The sequence below is a fragment of the Eucalyptus grandis genome, chromosome 7 (genome assembly GCF_016545825.1).
Source record: "Eucalyptus grandis isolate ANBG69807.140 chromosome 7, ASM1654582v1, whole genome shotgun sequence".
Taxonomy (NCBI): domain Eukaryota; kingdom Viridiplantae; phylum Streptophyta; class Magnoliopsida; order Myrtales; family Myrtaceae; genus Eucalyptus; species Eucalyptus grandis.
In genome coordinates, this window is record NC_052618.1 from 12,184,315 (window position 1) to 12,204,249 (window position 19,935).

General features: G+C 34.8%; 1 protein-coding gene across 2 annotated transcripts; it reads left to right on the forward strand.

Annotated features, from left to right (window-relative positions):
- The first annotated feature begins 5,177 nt into the window (after positions 1-5,177).
- LOC104445194 (disease resistance protein RPV1-like) lies at positions 5,178-19,934 on the forward strand. 2 transcript variants are annotated; one of them, XM_039318093.1, is made up of 5 exons: positions 5,178-6,051; positions 11,391-12,041; positions 14,744-15,839; positions 19,318-19,611; positions 19,723-19,934. In XM_039318093.1, exons 2-5 carry the CDS (start codon positions 11,401-11,403, stop codon positions 19,900-19,902), a joined length of 2,211 nt encoding a protein of 736 aa, XP_039174027.1. In that variant the 5' UTR covers positions 5,178-6,051; positions 11,391-11,400; the 3' UTR covers positions 19,903-19,934. The 2 variants fall into 2 exon arrangements, with proteins under 2 accessions (XP_039174027.1, XP_039174028.1); XM_039318094.1 differs by having other exon boundaries at positions 5,179-6,051; positions 19,793-19,923.
- The last annotated feature ends 1 nt before the right edge of the window (position 19,935 follows it).

Consider the following 19,935-nt stretch of genomic DNA (forward strand, 5'->3'; position numbering starts at 1 on the left):
CCAAGTGGGGTGGGCGATTTTTCAACATGCAATAATTCCAAAAGAGAGAGACAGAGAGTTATGGCCGGCAAAGGAGAGAACGTTTATAAAGAAAAACTGAGAAAGGGGTCCGCAAAAGAAAAGAAAGGAAAAGAAGAACAAAGGTGGTGAAAAGGAAAATCAATAGAGAGAGAATTGTCTGCGTGAGGAAAGGATTGAAAGCAAAAAGTTGCGATTTCACCATAAGTTTGTTTGATCTACTTTCGTAGCACCTCCATTTCCAGTTCACTTTTCCTTTTGCACTTTAATTTCCAAGAATTTTACTCCTACAGTTAAATTTCTCCATCATATCAGTTCAAATCCAAAAACGAAATAAAGTTCAACACTATTTTGAAGTTGAACGACTTTTGTTCAAAGTTAGAACCAAGGTAAGAAAAGTCATTTTATCTTAAAGAAAAGAGCGTGCAAAGTTGGAGACTTTGCAAAAGTCACGATTGACAAATATTTTTATGGACCATCCTCCTCGGGAAATTTACTTTTTTTATTTATATAAATGACTTTCAAGCATCAACAAATTGCTCTCCAAAGCAATTATTCAAAGTTATCTGCAACGTTAGGGGTGATCAGTTCTCGGTTCCATTTGGATTGAGAATCAGACCAAATAGTTCTGGGTCGGGAATTAGAGCGATCTGACTGGCTTGGTCGAATGAAATCGATCACTTAGCAAACAAAATTCAAAAAATTTAAAAATTTTAAAAAATTCTAGAATTGTTACTATTTTAGAGTTTTTTTTTAAAAAAGTTATGAAAAAGAGCCGCCTTCGAGGAACCGAATTGGACAAAAAATCACTAGTTCCATTTTTATAGAACCAAGAACCGGATCAACGCTCTTGAAAATCGGATCAAATCGGCCAAAATCAAATTTCACGGCACCACAATGCCCTTATTTTCACAACTTAACGTCAAAATCGAATTTCACGATTCAAATTTCATATAATTTTTGAATTTGTGCTCTAATTTTGAAAATCACTTCAATTAAACAAATAACCAACTTAAATCCTTATTGGGTATTGCAAATCAAAATAAATCTAATTTAATGAGATCCCGTGCACGTTACACGTAAAACTCTTTCTCTCTCTCTCCCTGCCTTATTTTTCTTCTTTACCTTTCTTCCTCTTTATTTCCCTTTCTTTTCGTTTTAGTCGTAGTGCGTGCTCTCCTTTTTCCCTTTCAATCTCTCCTTTTTCATTTTCCTTGCAAAATATTAGAGCAATCGCTCAACTAAACCAAGAAAAAACATTTGCCGAGAAAAGTTATAAATTTTGATTGATTGATTTGGCTTTGGGTTTACAAAAAAAAAAAAAAAGTTTTGGGTTAATTAAGAAATTGTGAAACAAATAAATAAATTTGACTAAATGAAATCAATAACTTGACATCCAAGAGTTCCTCGCATGTTTAGACTAGTTCCTGGAGATGCCGCTTTAACTGACTATGGTCAAATTCACATGTAGAGCTCTCAAATTCTTTGAAACAATGTTTCACTATCCTTTGCAGTGGAGACAAGAGATGAGCTAGAGTTGGTTAGCTTTAGAGAACAATGCAATTGAGCTCTAGAAGTTAAAGTGATAATTTAGCACTTATGTAGTATTGCAAATTAATACTATAAACAATAGTGATCGTGAAATGCACGAGCACTCATTTGTTTTTTTGTTTCTTTCACACTCCACAATTTCAAGTAGTGACCTTTTAGTTTGGATTGTTGGTATATAAATAGTATTGATAATTCTTTTAACTTGCATTGTCACAAGCGGCTATGAGAATAAGCTTCTTTTTATTGTAAAATGAAGTGATTAATGCATTGGATTTTTACATTTCACTCAATTCTTGGTGCAAATCTTTTAACTGGAGTGGATTCAATGTCTGAAGAGCTTTGTTTTATCGAGTAACTACATAAAAAAAAATGCATTAAGTGGTATGTAAATGGATGGACTCAATATTAAACGTACAAATTGCTTCACATCTTGCACCAACCAAGTTAAATAACAATATTAATATGCTCAGATATATTTTGAGTGGTAAGTAAAACCTATTTAATACATTTATAAAAGGAAGCTATGCCTCATTATCTTATATTTAAATAAGAATAATATGCTTTTGGGTGGTAAGTAAAACTTATTTAAGAGGAGCCACATGTATTTATGTTTAAGTATTGTATAAAGTTATTTTAAATCTAAAATGAACTAAGGCTGCACGTTGCAGCTCCATTCAACAATATAAATATTTGAATTAACACATACGACAATTTATATTGTCTAAGGAAGATTACAATGGCCAAACGAAACCAAGCAAAAACATTGGCCGGAAAAATTTGAAAATTTTGATTTGTCAATTTGGCTTTGGGTTGATAAAAATTTGTGAAATCGATAAATTTGATTAAATAATTAATCGGTAACTTCACAATTGACTAGCGAGAGGAGTGGGAGGCTCAGCCATCCATTCAAAATAAGAAATGGACGAAAAGCAAGAACTAGTGGGACCCAGACATCGATACAGGTGGAAAAAGAAAATTATCACAAGTTCTCTAATTACAAGATTCTAAAAACCAGTGAAGCTCGTCAACTTTCGCTTACCTCTTTCTATATGCTCCTAATAACCTAAAGATCCACAAATTTTAGGTTTGGTTTTAATTTTATCTCGAACCTTTTTTTTTTTTTTTGTCTAAAAAATCCTCAACTTTAAGTCAAATGCTATGTTAGCTCCCAATTTTTCGGTCTAAAAAGAATTTCCAAACTTTATATCCAATGAACCTCGAATGACGACAAGTACTTTGAGGACGAGGTCGAGAGAGCAGTTTCCATCTTAACAAGGGGAATCTCGGTATTTAGGGACCGAAATTCATGGCCAGAGAAGAAAAGGAAATCTAGGCTTAAAAAAAGCAGACGATCCTCACCCCATTGGGGTGGGCGATTTTTCCGCATGCAATCATTCCCAAAGAGAGCTCAAAAAAGAGAAGGACTAAGCTTTTCTTCAAGGTGAAGAAAGAGAGATCCAGAGAGAGGGTTATGGTCAGCAAAAGAGAGAGCTTTTATAAAAATTAAAAAAATCTGAGAAAGTGGTCCGCAAAAGAAAAGAAGAACAAAGGAAGTGAAAAGGAAAAAATGAAGAGAGAGAGCAATTGCTCGGGCACATGTGAGGAATCGATAGAGAGCAAAAGGTTGCGATTTCACCGAAAGTTCGTTTAATCTAGTTTTGTAATATCTACTTTTCCTTAAAGTTCACTTTTCCTGTGCAATGAAACTTCCACCGGTTGAAGGCGACAACCATAAATGCATGTTTAGTGGTCCTATCAATGAATGAGCAAAAGGTTGCAATTTCACCGAAAATTTGTTTAACTAGTTTTGTAATATCTACGTTTCCTTAAAATTCACTTTTCCATCAGTTGAAGGCGATGACCATAAATGCATGTTTAGTGGTCCTGTCAATGAATTACTATTTTATATCTATTTTAGCAAGTTTGAATTATTGGTACATACTTTGGATTAGATAAATCAAACCATATATATATAATAAAGCAAAAAGGCGTTTTTACTTAATTTATGAAATTTGAGGGGGAAATTAAAACGGGAGCAAAAAAAGAAAATTTTCTCATTGTGTTATAGTACTGAATGAATACACACACACACACACACACATTTATGCATGTTGATAATTTTTTATGATCCCCAACACATGTTGATAATAAGTTATTGTTAATAATACAACATTTCAATACTAAAATAAAGTTTATTGGTTTGACTGTATAATATATATCAGGTCAAAGTAAGAGGGGTAAATTTCTTAGTGTACTTAAGAGCTTAAAATATATTTAACGAAAAACACATTTTTTTGATGAAAAATAAATTAACAAAAGAAAGAGGAAAGTTCGATGGTGCAGGTGGTGGACTTAGTGTGCCCTCTTCATAATCCTGATGCTTTATATTAGGGGTGTGCAAAATACCCGGAACCACTGACCGCCCGGAACCGGACCGAAACCGGTGGTTCTTGAGGGAACCGGTCCGGTTCCCGGTTCCAATTTTTCGGATGCGGTGGGTACCGATCTGGTTCTCGGTTTCATGGGCGGATCCGCCCACTTGGACCGGATCGGAACCTTTTTAATATTAAAAAAATTACTAAAAGAAACCCTAGATTAGATCTCGTCTCCTCACTCTCTCTTTGTCTCTTCCTCAATTCCTCTTAATCCTATCGCCATTTCGATCTCTCCCTGAGCATCGACGCCGTCGCCGCTGCTCCTCCGTCACTGTTGTTCACCCCCTTGTGTCGGCCGCCACCCACCACAACCGTGGAAAATTGTTTCGCGACCGTTCTATGTTGAAAACTTGACCATAGACCTCCTCCCCTCCTTCTGAACTCATAGACCCGACCGTTCTATGTTGAAACCAAAATTGTTTCGCTTCAAAATTGGTTCCATAGATCCACCCGGAACCGGACCGACCGGCGGTCCGGTTCCCGAGTGGATCCATGCAACAAACGGGTGGATCCCGGTTCCAATTTTTTCGAAACGGTCCTTAGCGGGCGGTTCCCGATTCTAGGTCAGGAACCGCCCGCCCGGACCATGCACACCCCTACTTTATATGTTTTCATTTTCTTCTACAAATCCATGTCACAAGCACGTGAGGCAAGCAGTGAAAACCTAGGTAGCACGGAAACACCGCGACACGACACGCGACACGACACGCGATACGTCATTTCTTAAAAAGTAGGAATTTCGATACGTTCCGACACGTTAAATATTAAAATATTTTTAACTGATTTAATTCAAATTCATGAACAAATAAATAAATAAAGAGTTTATGGTGAATTTATACTAATAATATTAATAAATCTTACACTTTTTTTTTATCATTATCTCAAATTTATATTTATTTTTCGAAATCCTCCCCAACCCCCAAAATCTGCGCCCAAGCTTCCCTTGTCTTTTTTTTTTCCCCAAATTTTTTTCACTTTCTTTTTCCCTCCCCACCACCTGACAGTCCCCCACCCCCAAATTAATTTTTTATTCTTTCCCTCCCACCATCGTCCATTTCCCCCACCTGTCCGTCACTTTACCTCCCCCCCCAAAAAATACGTACCATCAGACTCCCATTTTTTTTTTTTTTATTTTTGAGTTTTTCAGAAACCCTAGCTTCTTTAATCGTCCTCGCCGCTCGCGACCTTTTCTCTAGAGACTTCGCCCTCGACCATTGCCGCACTCCACCCATCGCCAGAGCTCCGAGCCTCTGTCGCCGCGCCCTGCCCGTCACCGACGCCTGCTGCCGCTGACTTCCTCCTTCCGGCGATCGGCGAACGCCGACGCTGCAGCAACCCGCCGCCGACTCCCTCCTTCCGGCGACCTGCAACTCCACCTCTGCAGCTGCCCGTTGCCGCCGGAGCTCCGAACGCCCGCGAGCACCACCGCGACCTGCAGCGCCCGACGCCCGCGCCTCTGGCCGCCCGTTGCCGCGCCTCTTCCCTCCCGTCGACGCCAGCAATCTGCAGCGCCCGTCGCAGCAACCCGCGTCTCCGCCCGACGCCGACGACCCACCGCCACTCCCGGTTCCACGACGAGCCGTGCCTCCGTTCGACCTGCTGCTGGTCCTCCTGCAGCAACCCACGTCTCCGACCCGCCCGTCGCAACGTCTCCGCTCGCTCGTCGCTGCACCATAAAGCCGTCGCTCCACTCCCTGGCAGCAAGCGAGCTGCGACCAACTCGGCTGCTTTCCCTGTCCCGGTGACGACGTTGCTGCTGCCCCGAGTCTTTGTACCTTTGCTGATCTCTACCGATCCAGTTGCTACTCCTTGGGTTGAGGACGACGGGCCACTGATCTCGTTGTCCAGAACGAGCCAAGTCGCGTCCCTTCAGCGCAGCACACTTGCTGCTCCTACCGTGCCGGTGAGTCCGCTGCAAGCCCCGTCGTCTTGAGTTCATCAACCCGACACCGGCCTGCTGCTGCTCTGCCCGCCACAGCCCGACCCCGACGTAAATTTGCGAATCCCAGGCGCCGGTCCCGTTTAGAAAAATAAAAATCCAATCAAGGTAATTTTCTTAAATCAAGTTTCGTTATTATGGCTTAAATTGGAACATTGTCAATGTTGATTATATGAATATTTTAGGCATTATCCATAGGGTATTGTTGCCCAAAAATCACTATAATTATTAATTTAACCTATTATGAATTGATTAGTATGCTAAATACTTGAACCTAAGTCTGTCGCAAATTAGTATGGGTTTGGAAGAGCCCTAGTTAAGTTTGGGCTTAGCAGTTCATTAGTCAAATCCTAGTGGTGCATTCGAGATTAGGTCGCGACTGCATTCAACTGGCTGCTCTTTGGTTAGTCCAAGAAATAATAAAGTTTATCAGTGGTCCATGTTTCTTGCCTAGATGGATGGCAAGTCGTTGTCCAGGTCTTATTATATATTTAGACAATCTTCCCATTATATCTGCCATCGTATTCAATTACTAGCAAAATTAAGGCAGATATGAGTATAAAAAATGATGTGTCATTGAAAGTCATCTCGGTCCATTTTTCATTATAAACTATATTTACTATGGGTCTAATTCAATGTTATTGGCTGTCCTTTGGTTTGTCCAAGAAACAATAAAGGGAGAAATGCAAGGAAAGTCCTAAAAGTGCAACCTTCCCTCCTTCCCCTAGGGAGGAGTCGAATATCAAGTCACTAGAGTTTTCCTCTTTACTTTCTTTGGGTTTATAATCATCCGAAGTCTTTATATATATATTTTGTAAATTTAAGTGATCATTGATAAATGAAATTCATTAGTTGACATGATAATACTATATAGGTTCAAGGTAAATTTTTAACTGGGATCAAGAGTTTAATATATATTCAATAAAAGTAACTTTTTTGATGGAAAATAAATTTAAAATAAAAAAGGAAAGTTCAATGGTGCGTCAATTATCTTGACGCTTTGTATGTATTAATCAATTATGACCGCTTTCCATAGATACCAACAAAGCAGTTGTCTTTTATTTTTGGTTTCAATTTTTTCATTGCTTTTGCATCGAAACTTGCTCACATGTTAATTTCTTCCCGGGGAGGATCGCCTTGGATTCTCTTGTCCATTGAAATTTCCCCCCACATGGAGGCAACAGTTATAAATGCATGGTCGGTGGTCTCGGTTAACGAATTACTAATTCATACAAGTTTGAATTATTGGCGTGAGCCAATTGATTAATTAGATAAATCAAACCAATAAAGAAATATATATACATAATAAAGTAAGAGCAAAAGTAAAAAAGACATTTTGATTAATTTATGAGATTTGAAGAATAAATTAAGGCAGAACTAGAGCAAAAGGAAATTATTCTCATTGTGCTCGGATACAAAATAAATATATATAGCATGTTGATAATTTTTTATGATCCTTGACACGTGTTAACATGTTAAACTTATAAGTATTAAAATGAAATTTATCAATTTAACAACATAATATTTAACATGCTTAAAGTGTGAGGAATTAAATTTCTAAATGGATCAAGAGCTTAAAAATATTCAATAAAAATACCATTTCTGATTGAGGATAACTCGACACAAAAGGGAAGGAAAATGAAAGTTCAACCGTGCAAGCAATGGCCTAGGTTTAAGGAAGACTCATCCCAAGTCTCTCTCCACTTTACATCTTCCTAACAAATCCACTGTTATATGGGTATCGAAATTTTACCGGACATTTTCTATTAAAATGTTACTTCAAATCAACTCATGTTTAACACCACAGCTTCACTACACCTTACTTTCATGGTTTAACAACTTCAAAATCGAATTTCACAATATAAATTTCATATAATTTTTGAATTTGTACTCTAATTTCGAGAATTATCCCAATTAGATGAACAAATAGCTTAAACATTTACTGGTCACTGCGAATAGAAGTAAATCTAGGGGAGATCTACACGCAAAACCCACTCTCTTTTCATCTCATTTTTTTCTTCTTTTCCCTTTCTTTTCGTTTCTCTCTTGGTGCGTGTTCTCCCTTTTCCCTTTATCTCTTTAAAACCCTCAAATTTTAGGTTCCATCTTAATTTTATCCCAAACTTTTTTTATCTCATAAAACCCTTAATTTTAGACTCAATGCTAAATCGGTCCCTAATTTTTTCGTCTTAAAAAATTTCAAACTTTATATTTTGTTTCAAAGGCAAGAACCTCAGGGACGAGGAATCTCGACATGAGAGAAATCTCGGCAGTCGGGACCGGAATTTACGGCCAAAGAAGAGGAGAAAATCTGGGCAGAAAAAAAAATAGCAGCGGATTCTCGGGCAAGTGGGACGGGGATTTTTCTTCACGGCTAAGAAAGAGAAATACTTTTTCCAAAAGTAAAAAAGAAACGAAAAGAAAGAGAAGAGAAATACAGAGAGCAGGCTATGGCCGGCAAAAGAGAGAACTTCAAGAAAGACAAACTAGGAAGTGGTCGACAAAAGTAAAGAAAGAAAAAGAAGGACAGAGGAGGCAGGTTCTCGTGGAGGAGGAGAAATGAAAAGAATGAAAAGACCTCGCGCGTGCCCAAACATTTCTCTCTTTCTCTCTCTGTCTTTTCCTTTCTTTTCGTTTCTGTCGTTGGTGCGTGCTCTATCTTTTACTTTTTATATCTCTTCTTTTCCCTTTTTCTCAAAGCCCACTTTTTGACCAAGTCAAGAAGAAGGGCAAAATATTAAAACAATCGCTAAACTAAACCAAAAAAAAAAAAAAAAAGTTTGCCCATAAAAATTGTAAAAATTGATTTATTAATTTGGTTTAGGATTAATTAAGAAATTGTGAAATTAATAAATTTGACTAAATGAAATCAATAGGTTGATATCTAAAAAAGTTAATTGTTTATTTGATAATTAAATAGAGAAAAGAGTGATAGACTCGGTCACTCATTTAAAATAAGAAATGGACAAAAACTTGGTAAAGATGAGGGCAGTCTTAAGTTAAGTAAGGACTGGTGGGACCCAGCCACGGGACAAAAGGACGGAAAGAAAATTAAATGCTACCTCATTACAAATATGCCCTTGGATGATTGAAACAGGTGAAACTCCTCAATTTTCTCTTACCTCTTTTAATATAGATCTGGTGTCCTAAAAACTCTCAAATTTTAAATTCAATTTTAATTCTACCCCAGAATTTTTTTATCTAAAAAGAAATCTTCAACTTTGGATTCAATCCTAAATCTAACCCCAATTTTTTTGCCTAAAAAAATTCAAAACTTTATGTCCAATGCAAAATATGCCCAAACATTTTTTCGTCCGAAAAAAATCACTAACTAATCTTAAATTTATCCCGTTAACCCTACATTCAAAAACATTATTAGTTGTTTGACATGACATTTTTGTGTCGGTGAAAAATCCGTGGAAAATCTACAAAAAAAGTAGGAATTAATCCATTTAGATTAGTTCACTAATCCAATTCACTAGCAAAAAAGGGCACACAAATATGTGATTGATTTAGATTATCTAGGGAAATGAATTTAATTTCTTCAAGGGTCGAAAGCATTTAATCAATCTAATGAATATGTTTTTGATTAGTTTTGTCGCTAAAATAATTTATTAGGATTAAAATCTAATTCACAAGAATATGATGATCAAAAGTTTACTTTCTTAGAACGTTTGTGCATATAATCACCATATAAGCGTGTACACGGAGCTTGTACCCTTCTAGATTATCATTTTGTCCAAACACAGTAATAAAATCATCTTATAACATGCAAGAGCATGACCATTTCATAATATTAAAGAAAGTAAATTCAAATTTATTGATTTCGAAATATATATAATCTCCACGTTTTTGAAATTAAGTACTTCATTCTAAAAATAATAGTAATCCCAAAGATGAGACTATTATTGGTATTATGTAGGTAAGGAAATAGCTCTATAAACTTTGTGGAATTTTTTGACCAAAAAAACTGTGGAATTAGAATTATTTAAGTTTCTATGGTTGAAAAAGCTTTATTTAAGTTCTAAACATTATCTATTTATACAAATATAAAACTGAAAACTTGAGAATTTCTTGTGCTCTCTCAAAAAATTCACTATGCCCTTACCTAATATTATGATGTCAATGAATGAGATGATGTAAAACTGTTATCCAATGCGATAAAAATACCTACACGCGTCTTTCCTAGTTAGTTAATGCTGTAGGACGAAGGGAAATAGGTTCTGCTTGTGAGGCTTGCATTCACGCCAGAAGTATTATTTTTAACAAAAAGAAATAAGATTTATGTAGTAGGTCCCATCTATTTTCTCTTCTTCCCATATCTAGGGCTAGGTGTGAGGTTTCGTTTTTGGTGACGCATTTTATTGGATTGGACCGGCTTCGGTTCGGTTCCAAAAATCAGGAATTGCTATTTTTGATCTAATTCTCAAATTCTGGGTGGACTGGACCTGAAATTGTGCACTCCTAATTTGCAATATCATAATGGCAATTCTCTTTTATTTTTGGTTTTATTTTTTTTCATTGCTGTGCATCCAAACTTGTTCGCATGTTCTCTTCTTCCTAGGTAGGATTGTCTTGGATTTTCCTGTGCATTGAAACTTTCACCACATGAAGGCAATGTTGAATTATTGGTGCATGCCAACCGGTTGGATTAGATAAATCAAACCAATAAAGAAATAAATATATGATAAAGAAAAGCAAAAGTAAAAAGGCATTTAAATTTATTTATGAGATTTGAAGAAGAAATTGAGGTTTGACAGAAAAAAGAAGAAGAAGAAGAGAAAATTAAGGTAGAACGAGAGCCAAAAAGACATTCTTCTCATTACGCTCAGGTACAAAATAAATGTATATAGCAATTTGATGATATTTATGATCATCGACACACATAATGAAAATAAGTTTTTTAGAGTAAGTGATTGTTATAATACAATATTTCATTATTAAAATGAAGTTTATCAGTTTGATAGTATAATATTTACAAGGCTCAAAGTAAGAAGGGTAAATTCCATATGGGATTACGTTAAAAAAAATAATCCCAAAGTGGGATCAAGAGCGGAAATATAATTAACAAAAATACCTTCTCTTATGGAAAATATATGAACAAAAGAAAAGGACAGTTCAATGGCGCAAGTAGTGGACTAAGCAGGGGACTCTTCACTGTCCCGACGCTTTGATATTTTTTTTTTTTTTTTTTATCTGTTCCGAGCATTCGTTCGGAAAATATTGAACCACATGAATCTTCATCCCCCCGAAAACCCAATACCCAAAACCCCTTTTCATCTTCTTCCACAAACCCATGCCACAGCCTCACATAAGTCTCTACACTTCTCATCGTCCGAACAAATCCACCGCTTCATGTGTATTGAAATTTTGATAGACCACAATAGAAGAGGCAAGAAGGCATTTCCTGTTTTCTGAGGAGCATTGTGTTTTTTTTTCTCCGTTAGGGCTTGAAAGATGAACTCAATGGCAGAGTCGGAGGCCGAAATGCATCTTCTCATTAAGAAGAGGAAAACTAATGCGAGTGGAAATGCAGAGGGTGTTGATACTGGTGCATCTGGTTCGATGACTGTGCCGACAGAAACTGATTTCATTGATCTGTTCGTCTCCGACGAAACTAACAATAATGCACCGACCGGAAACCGCTACGATGTGTTCTTGAGCTTTAGAGGCCTAGATACTCGACATGGCTTCACCGATCACCTCTACCATGGGCTCTTCACTGCTGGAATTGATACTTTCAGAGATGATGATGAACTCCGCCACGGCGAGAACATTAAACCAGAGCTTTTGGCAGCCATTAGGAACAGTAAAATCTCAATCCCCATTCTCTCTGTGAATTATGGTACAAGCAGTTGGTGCCTAGATGAACTGGTTCAAATAATGGAGTGCAAAAATAGTAACAAGCAAATAGTGTTGCCTATATTCTACAAAGTGAAACCAGCTGATGTGCGATATCAAACTGGGAGGTTTGGAGAGGCATTTCATGAGCGCGAGAGTCGTTTGCGTAAGAGGTCTTCTTTTGACCCAACGACTTTGGAGAAATGGAAGTCAGCACTTGATGAAGTCAGCACCTTGAAAGGATACGAAGCCCTAGGGTAAAATTTCTCACCAAAACATTCTCTATTTTCTTTTAATATGTGTGGGTGTTTACTGGTTGTTCTAAGTCCTTTTTTTTTTGTTGGTATGTTGGTTGTTCTAATTCTCACCTGCTTCATTTTAAGTATTTTTTTATATATAAAAAAACTGTAAGATCTTGCTGGCAGTAAGATCCTACGGTGCATGAATTCTATAAGTTGTTCTTTCTTTTTTAGTTTTCTGCTTTAACCATATTGACCAATCTAATTATAATTTTTTTTGCTTTAACGAATTTACTCTTATATCAAAAGATTTTTTACTCTTACACCCCATTCACTATTGCTTTGATGATATTGACCAATCTAATTATAGGTTACGTTACATTAATTTTCGTCACAAACTTTTCTAATTACATATTTATTTGAGATTAATAGTACAACTCATTGGCGATTTTTATTTAAAGCTCATAAGATGGTAGCGTCCAAGCCTTGCTATAATTCTTTATCTTCCCAAGTTACATTTATTAAATCATTAATAAGTTTATTAGTTATTATTAAAATTATTTTACAAAAGAAATGTTACATTGGTTATATAAGATGATGGCAAAAAAATGATTATTTTTATTATATGTCTGTTTAAATAATTTTCAAAGCATTTCCTATCTTCAACAAGTAATTTCTATCTCATGCATCTGCATATATTGAAGCAATGTGTTTTTTTTTTTTTGGGTAAAAATTATTCTTCTACTTCCCTATAAACTCAATACTAGATCATTAAAGTCATAGAACATAGATACTCAAAAGGAAAATAAAGTACAACTTGTAATCATCCCTAGAGGCAATGAAAACTGATAAGAGCACCTATCTAGAATGATTCTAAATTCACAACACAAGTTAAACTTGCAAGCCTGTAGAATTGTGCAAACAAGAAGAAATCCCATCAATTGCATTCAAGTAGTTCACAATATCACAATTTGAACAACTTTTCGGATTGGTGTTATGGGACCTGAATTCATCTTGCATCAAAAGTTATGACTTGTTTATTGATTGATAGCTAACTCTCATATTGGGCTGGCTTATAGGATTTTTGCTTATTCAAATGCTCTAAACAATTTTTAAAGTCACATTCACGTCATCCCTAGTATCTTTAATAAAAAACAATTTTGAGAGGGATTCGATGAGCGTGAGAGGCGTTTGCAGGAGAGGTCTTCTTTTGACCCAACGATTTTGGGTAAATGGAAGAAAGTATTCTATGAAGTCAGCACCTTGAAAGGATATGAAGCCAATGGGTAAAATTTTTCACGAAAACATCATATACTTTCTTTTAATATGTGTGGGTGTTCACTAGTTGTTCTAATTCTCACTTGCTTCATTTTCGTTTTTTTTGTTACATATGAAAAAAACAGTAAGATCTCGTTGGCAGTAAGATCCTGCGATGCATATGTTCTATGAGTGTTCCTTTTCTTAGTTATTTTGCTTTAATGATATCGACCAATCTAATTATAGATTTTATTGTTATGATTCCATTTGCCTAAATAATAAGATTTTATGAATGAATATTTACGCTTATATCCAAAGATTTTGTTACATTGTGCCATTTTTTTTTTCATGTTTATGGATTACGTTATATTAATCTTCATCGCAAACTTTTCTAATAACATATTTATTTGAAATTAATAATGCAATTTATTGTTGATTTTTATTTAAAGCTCATAACATCATCTCGTCCAAGCCTTGCTACATTTCTTTATCTTCCCAAGGTACATTTATTAAATCATTGATATCGCTGATTAGTTGCTATTAAAATCATTTTACAAAAGAATCTTTTGATTGGTTATATAAGATGATGGTAAAGGGAAAAAGGATTATTTTTACTATATGTCTGTTTAAAGAATTTTCAAAACATTTCCTATCTCCAACATGTAATTTCTGCCTCATGCACCTGCATATATTGAAGCAATGCTCTTATTTTGGGTAAAAAATTTTGTGTACTTCCCTATAAACTCAATATAAGATCAATTAAAATCATAGAACATAGATACTCCAAAGGAAAATAAAGTACAACATGCTGTCATCCTTAGAGGCAATAAAAACTAATGAGCACCAATCTAGAATGATACTAAATTCATGACACGTGTAGAAACTTACAAGCTTGCAGAATTGTGCAAACAAGAAGAAATCCCTTCGATTGCATTCGAGTAGTTCACAATATCACAATTTGAACAACTTTTCAGATTGGCATTGTGGTATGTAAATTCATTTTTGCATGAAAAGTGATGACTATGGCTTGTTTGTTAATTGATGGCTAACTCTCATATTGCGTTGGCTTATTGGATTTTTGCTTATTCAAGCACTCCAATGAATTTTCAAAGTCATGTCTATGTTATCCTTAATATCTTTAATAAACAACCAATTTAAAATTTGGTTCCAATCCATAATATATTCAATATTTAAGATTCATAAGTGATACCCTCAACTTTTCCTAGCTTGATAAACTTTGTTGGAGTAACAATAGAATGGCGCATGCCATGTGAAGCAACCACCATCATTTCGCACTTTAGACTTAGCATATATGATAATATATGGTGGTATGACAAGAATTCTTAAAGTCTTTCAATCTATTCCTAGATTTTATTTATTTTTTAATTATTATTGTGTTCTCAATAGATAAACAATAGAAAATTATTGTTGCCACATATTTGAACTCTGGTCACATTTGACAGATATGAAGCTGAGTTGGTGAAATCGATTGTCCGAAGAGTATTGAGCGAATTGAAGAAAAAGTTCGAATTGGTTATTTCTGAGAATTTGGTCGGAATTGATAATCATGTGAGTAGGGTTATGGAATCCATGGATAATAAATCTCATGCCACCCTATTTGTTGGCATCCATGGAATGGGAGGCATTGGTAAGACTACTCTTGCTAAAGTCATCTACAACAAGCTCTCCAATCAATTTGAGCATCGTAGCTTCATTGCCGATGTAAGGGAATCATGGAAGCGTAATGGCATACATTACTTACAAAACAAGTTAGTCAGTGATATATTGAATCAAAAAAATGAAGTTCATGATCAGGATGAAGGGACTAACTTCATCTCCTCTAAGTTTAAAGGTAAAAAGGTCCTCATTCTTCTTGATGATGTGGACAATGTCGTTCAGTTGAAGCATTTGGCTGGTAATCATGATTGGTTTTATCCAGGAAGTAAGATCATTATTACCTCCAGAAACAAGAAAATTCTTAAACAAATTGGGGTGGACTACATCTATGACCATAGGGAAATGGATGATGTTCACTCTTTGATTCTGTTTAGCAAACATGCATTTCGAAGGGACTCTCCTTCAAAGGATTTTAAAGATCTCACTCATGAAGTTGTATCCCTCACCGGAGGGCTTCCCTTATCCCTTGAGGTTTTAGGTTCATTATTGTGTGGAGAAAAGCCGGAATTCTGGAGAGGGACAATAGACAAGTTAAAAATAATGCCTTGTAAGGAAGTGCAAGAAACGTTAAAGATAAGTTATGAAGCATTAGACAATGAACAAAAACAAATATTTTTGGATATTTCTTGCTTTTTCATTGGCACTGACAGTAGAATCGCATCCTACATGTGGGACGCCTGTTGCTTTTTCCCTAAGGAGGGAATTGAAGTATTGAGGTTCATGTCATTGATAAAAATTGGAGATGATCATAAGCTTCAAATGCATGACCACTTGAGAGATCTTGGTAGGACAATTGTTCGCCAGGAAAACCCTCGGGAGCCTCAAAAGCATAGCAGGTTATGGGACCCTGAGGAAGCCTTGAAAGTGCTAAAGCGAAACAAGGTAACTCTTTCTCTTTTTTTGTTCCCTTAATCCATATTCTACTATTAAAGTAATGTTGGTCCTCTACTTAGTGCTTGCTCTAGTGAATGAAGAACCTTCTAATATTAGTATCCTTGTGTCGTTTCATTGTCATTTCATTGACGTGATTAGAAAGTAGGAGATTGCTCTCCCTTGAAAAGTACTATAACTTATTTGAGATATTTCTTAGTAAATTATGAAGTCATCTCAAAGAATTGAGGTGCTTTCAAATTTATTAGATACTTGATAGGGGTATTCTATGAAGAAAAAACTCCTGAATTTCTGAATTTCTATAATTGATTCAGTTGCTTCCTTGACACATGCAATAAATAACTTGACTATGCTTCTGTAAAAACGTAACTACTCGGGATATATAAATCATATGTTAGAATTAATATAATAGGACTAATGATGCCCGCATTTCTCATGAAATTTTAGTCACTATCCATAATGGAGAATAGAAGGGATACTTATTTATTAAGTTAAGAATTCCATTTAACAATATTCATAGCATAAGGTCTGATTTAAAGCTTACCGAATTAGATAGGAAAAGAAGTTTCTTATAATGTATAAATATATATATGACATGAAGTGTATTTTTATGCAGTGGCCATTAGAAAGAGAAATGTTTTACTTTTTCTACATAAAAAAGTAAAGAGATAAATACTCTAAAATTCTATTTTGTATAATTAAGTATTTGTGAAATTAATCATAATTATGACTCTAATACCTTTAATCCATCATTTGGTTTGACTTAAGTTGTTGCTCAAAAGACTAGCACTTTTTGCAATCTCAACGTGCGACCTATGGTATAATCTCAAGACCAATCCATATATGAAGAAATTCAAAGTCAGTGTCTGTTTTCGTCCTACGTGAAAAAATAAACTAAACTAACAAAAAAATGAATATGTTGTATATTTTATATACAAACATAATGGTATAGCTAAATTTTACAACTAAAAATGTACATTGTTTATATAATTATTTCAGTATTTTTGTATGATTCCATCTCGTTCTTCATCCATGTTACTATCATAAGTTGAAATCAGAGTGTTTCTGCTAAAAATGATATACGTTCTTTTCAGTTTATTCCAACATTGAATGAAAATATCCGAAGTTAATTTCATATATATTATCTAAAATACAAGCAGCTGAAAGAACCGCAATATGCACCACTTCCGATTGAAAAACAAATGCCAAATATCCTTCTTTATTTTGAAAAAGTACTGCTACCCCTTGTTGGTCCCAAGGGACGAAGGAGGCTGGGTTAGCCACTCACAACTCTCAGCCTCTTCCTTTTACAATTATGCCGAACCTTTAGAAGGACCCTCCAGCATAAGCTCGATCGAAATGCCACTTGAGATCTATCAAGGAAATGAAGAATTTCCTCCATATCCTTCTTCTAAAGTGTTGCACCTGAAGTGCATTGTAGAAAGATTGCTTGTACAAGACGTCCTATAACATGGCAAAGCGACGTGAGAGGTCACCCAATACTCTCCTTTGTTGAAGTGTTTATAAAACAAATGCTCGCCAAGTGTGAAGCAAGGACAAAGCACTAGCACGATTTACTAAATATGCCAAAAAAAAAATAAAAGACATTTAATGCATAATGTTTAACTCACTTTGGAAAATTGTTATAGACTTTTGCAAATAAACATTAAATAGAAAAAAAGTGTTTCTATTCCGAAGATGAACAAACTCATTTTTTACTCAACAAAAATGACGCCCGCCATTTCTGCCTATTTTCAAAATTGTTCTAGCTCAAATAAAAAACCATGAATCATGAAAAACACGTTTTTTGTAAATTTGTTATAATTTTTTTATTTCTTTTTAATTTTTGAATATTTTTATTTTATTTTTTTCTATTCTCTTTCTTATTTTTTATTTATTTTTCCTTTTTTTGTTTTTTTTCCTTTTTACTTTTTTTTTCTTTTGCCACACCTAGCTATCGATTTTTTTAAGTTGAAAAGAGTTACACACCACACAAAGAAGTCTTGAAGATATGGCTATTCTAAAATTTTGACCGGGGGGAGGGAGTCCGACAAGGGCCATAATAATAGTAACATGTTAGCCACATATTCTTAAAGGAGTGAATCTCCAAATAATTTTAATTATCTGTTATTTGTTTTTTTTGTGACCTACAACCAACTTGTTAATCTTATAGTTGATTTATAATAGTCACTTGAGCATTTCTTTGGGAGCAATGACTAATCTGAGTAGATTACTTATGTTGAAGATTTCTTTTTTTTTCATGGATTCCTTTTGAGTGTTGAGATTAAATCCTTCCCAAATTATTATGTTGTTCACGTGTGAGTATCCACGAAATCTTGTACAACATTGTGAAGTACAATAGCAAAATTTCTGGTTCCAAGAAAATGACATATGGAAGTCCATGAACTTTCTGTATTACTTCTTGACTTCTTATGCATAATTATTATTATTATTATTTTATTTGTGAAAGCTTGCTACAATTTGGTTCTCAGGAATAAATATTCTATTTCCATTCTATTTTGATGAAGCAATTATTCCTTCATTTGATTAAAAAACAGAGTAGAAATTACTATACTCTTAAAATCAGGAGTAGTTATTCCTGTCGGGGCCAAGGAATAGCTATTCCATATAGGTTTGTAGCCAAAAATAGCTTAAATTTTCTCATTTCTAAAAATGCTTTGCACTTTCCACAATTAATTTTTTTATTTGAAACTATTTTTATTATATTTGAGTAACTAATAAGTTATTTATGATTATGAATATATCAAATTGTAATCTATTGCTAAACTAAAATTTACGATAAAATAATAAGTTGTAGAGAATATTAACATAACTAATATTATTGTCTTAGTTATTTATGATTATAAAATAATTAATTAAGAATATTTCAATTTACTATTGTAAATAATAAGTACATAATATATTAATATAACTATTGTCACAATATTTAGTTTCTTGTAATTAGTTATTATTCCAATGGAAAATAAGACTGTGTTATTTATTTATTTTATTAAGTAGCACGGTCGAGTAATATACACAAAAAATTAATGTGAAATTTACATAGAGAAAAAATATTTCTAATAAAATAGATCAAATCAACTTTTGATTTTGCACATTGCAATTTGATTAAATTCCTTGCATTGCACGCTTGTCTTAACTAGCATGGTAATGAAGCTACAATATGGGAAAGAAGAAAATTACAAGTTGTAAAGTTTTTACTTTGAATGAACCATGACATCATAATTCCTTTTGAGATCCGAATTTATATGGCCAAATTTCAAAATGGAAGTTGACATCCTTCACTTTGTTAGCCTTTATAAATATTGTTTATTGGCATAAAAAGAAAAATCATATCTTCGCATTGCTGGTCTCTTAAACACATTAATGCATGTCAATCGCGATATGAACAAATAATATTAGATTACTTTAGTTGGATTTAGTATTAATAAACGTTGATTCTTGCTTGCAGGGAACGGACAAGATTGAGGCCATTGATCTAATTAAAAGCGAAATAGCCAAGCGAGATGACAACAATTACACAGCAGAACAATTCAAAAATTTGACGAGTCTAAGATTCCTTTTCATGGAAGGGGCACATCTTAGTGGAGATTTTGAGGACTCAATGGAGGAGTTAAAATGGCTTCAATGGCAAGAATGTCCCACGAGTTTTGAAGTAAACAATTTTCACATGCAGGAATTAGCTGTACTCGAATTGCATGGAAGTGAGATAAATGAGAAATGGGGAGGATGGAGTTTTTTCAAGGTAAGAATTAAAGTCTTTTTTTTTCCTCTCCTTTTATGCTTTCTTTTGAATCATAATGACTCTACACTCACCCATCGACATTCATTATTGTTTTTTTTTTTTTTTCCGTAGATGGCAAAGAAGCTTAAATATCTAGACCTTTCAGGTTGTTGGTTTTTGGAAAATACTGACTTCCTCTCAGCTTTTGAGAAGTTAGAGGTTCTCATCCTCATCTGGTGTACAAGACTGAAGCGAATCGACGCTTCCACTGAAGACACGGAGGGCCTCCTTCACTTGGAGATGGGCTCGTGAGCGCGCTCATCTCGCAAGAGGCGCCGACGCAGC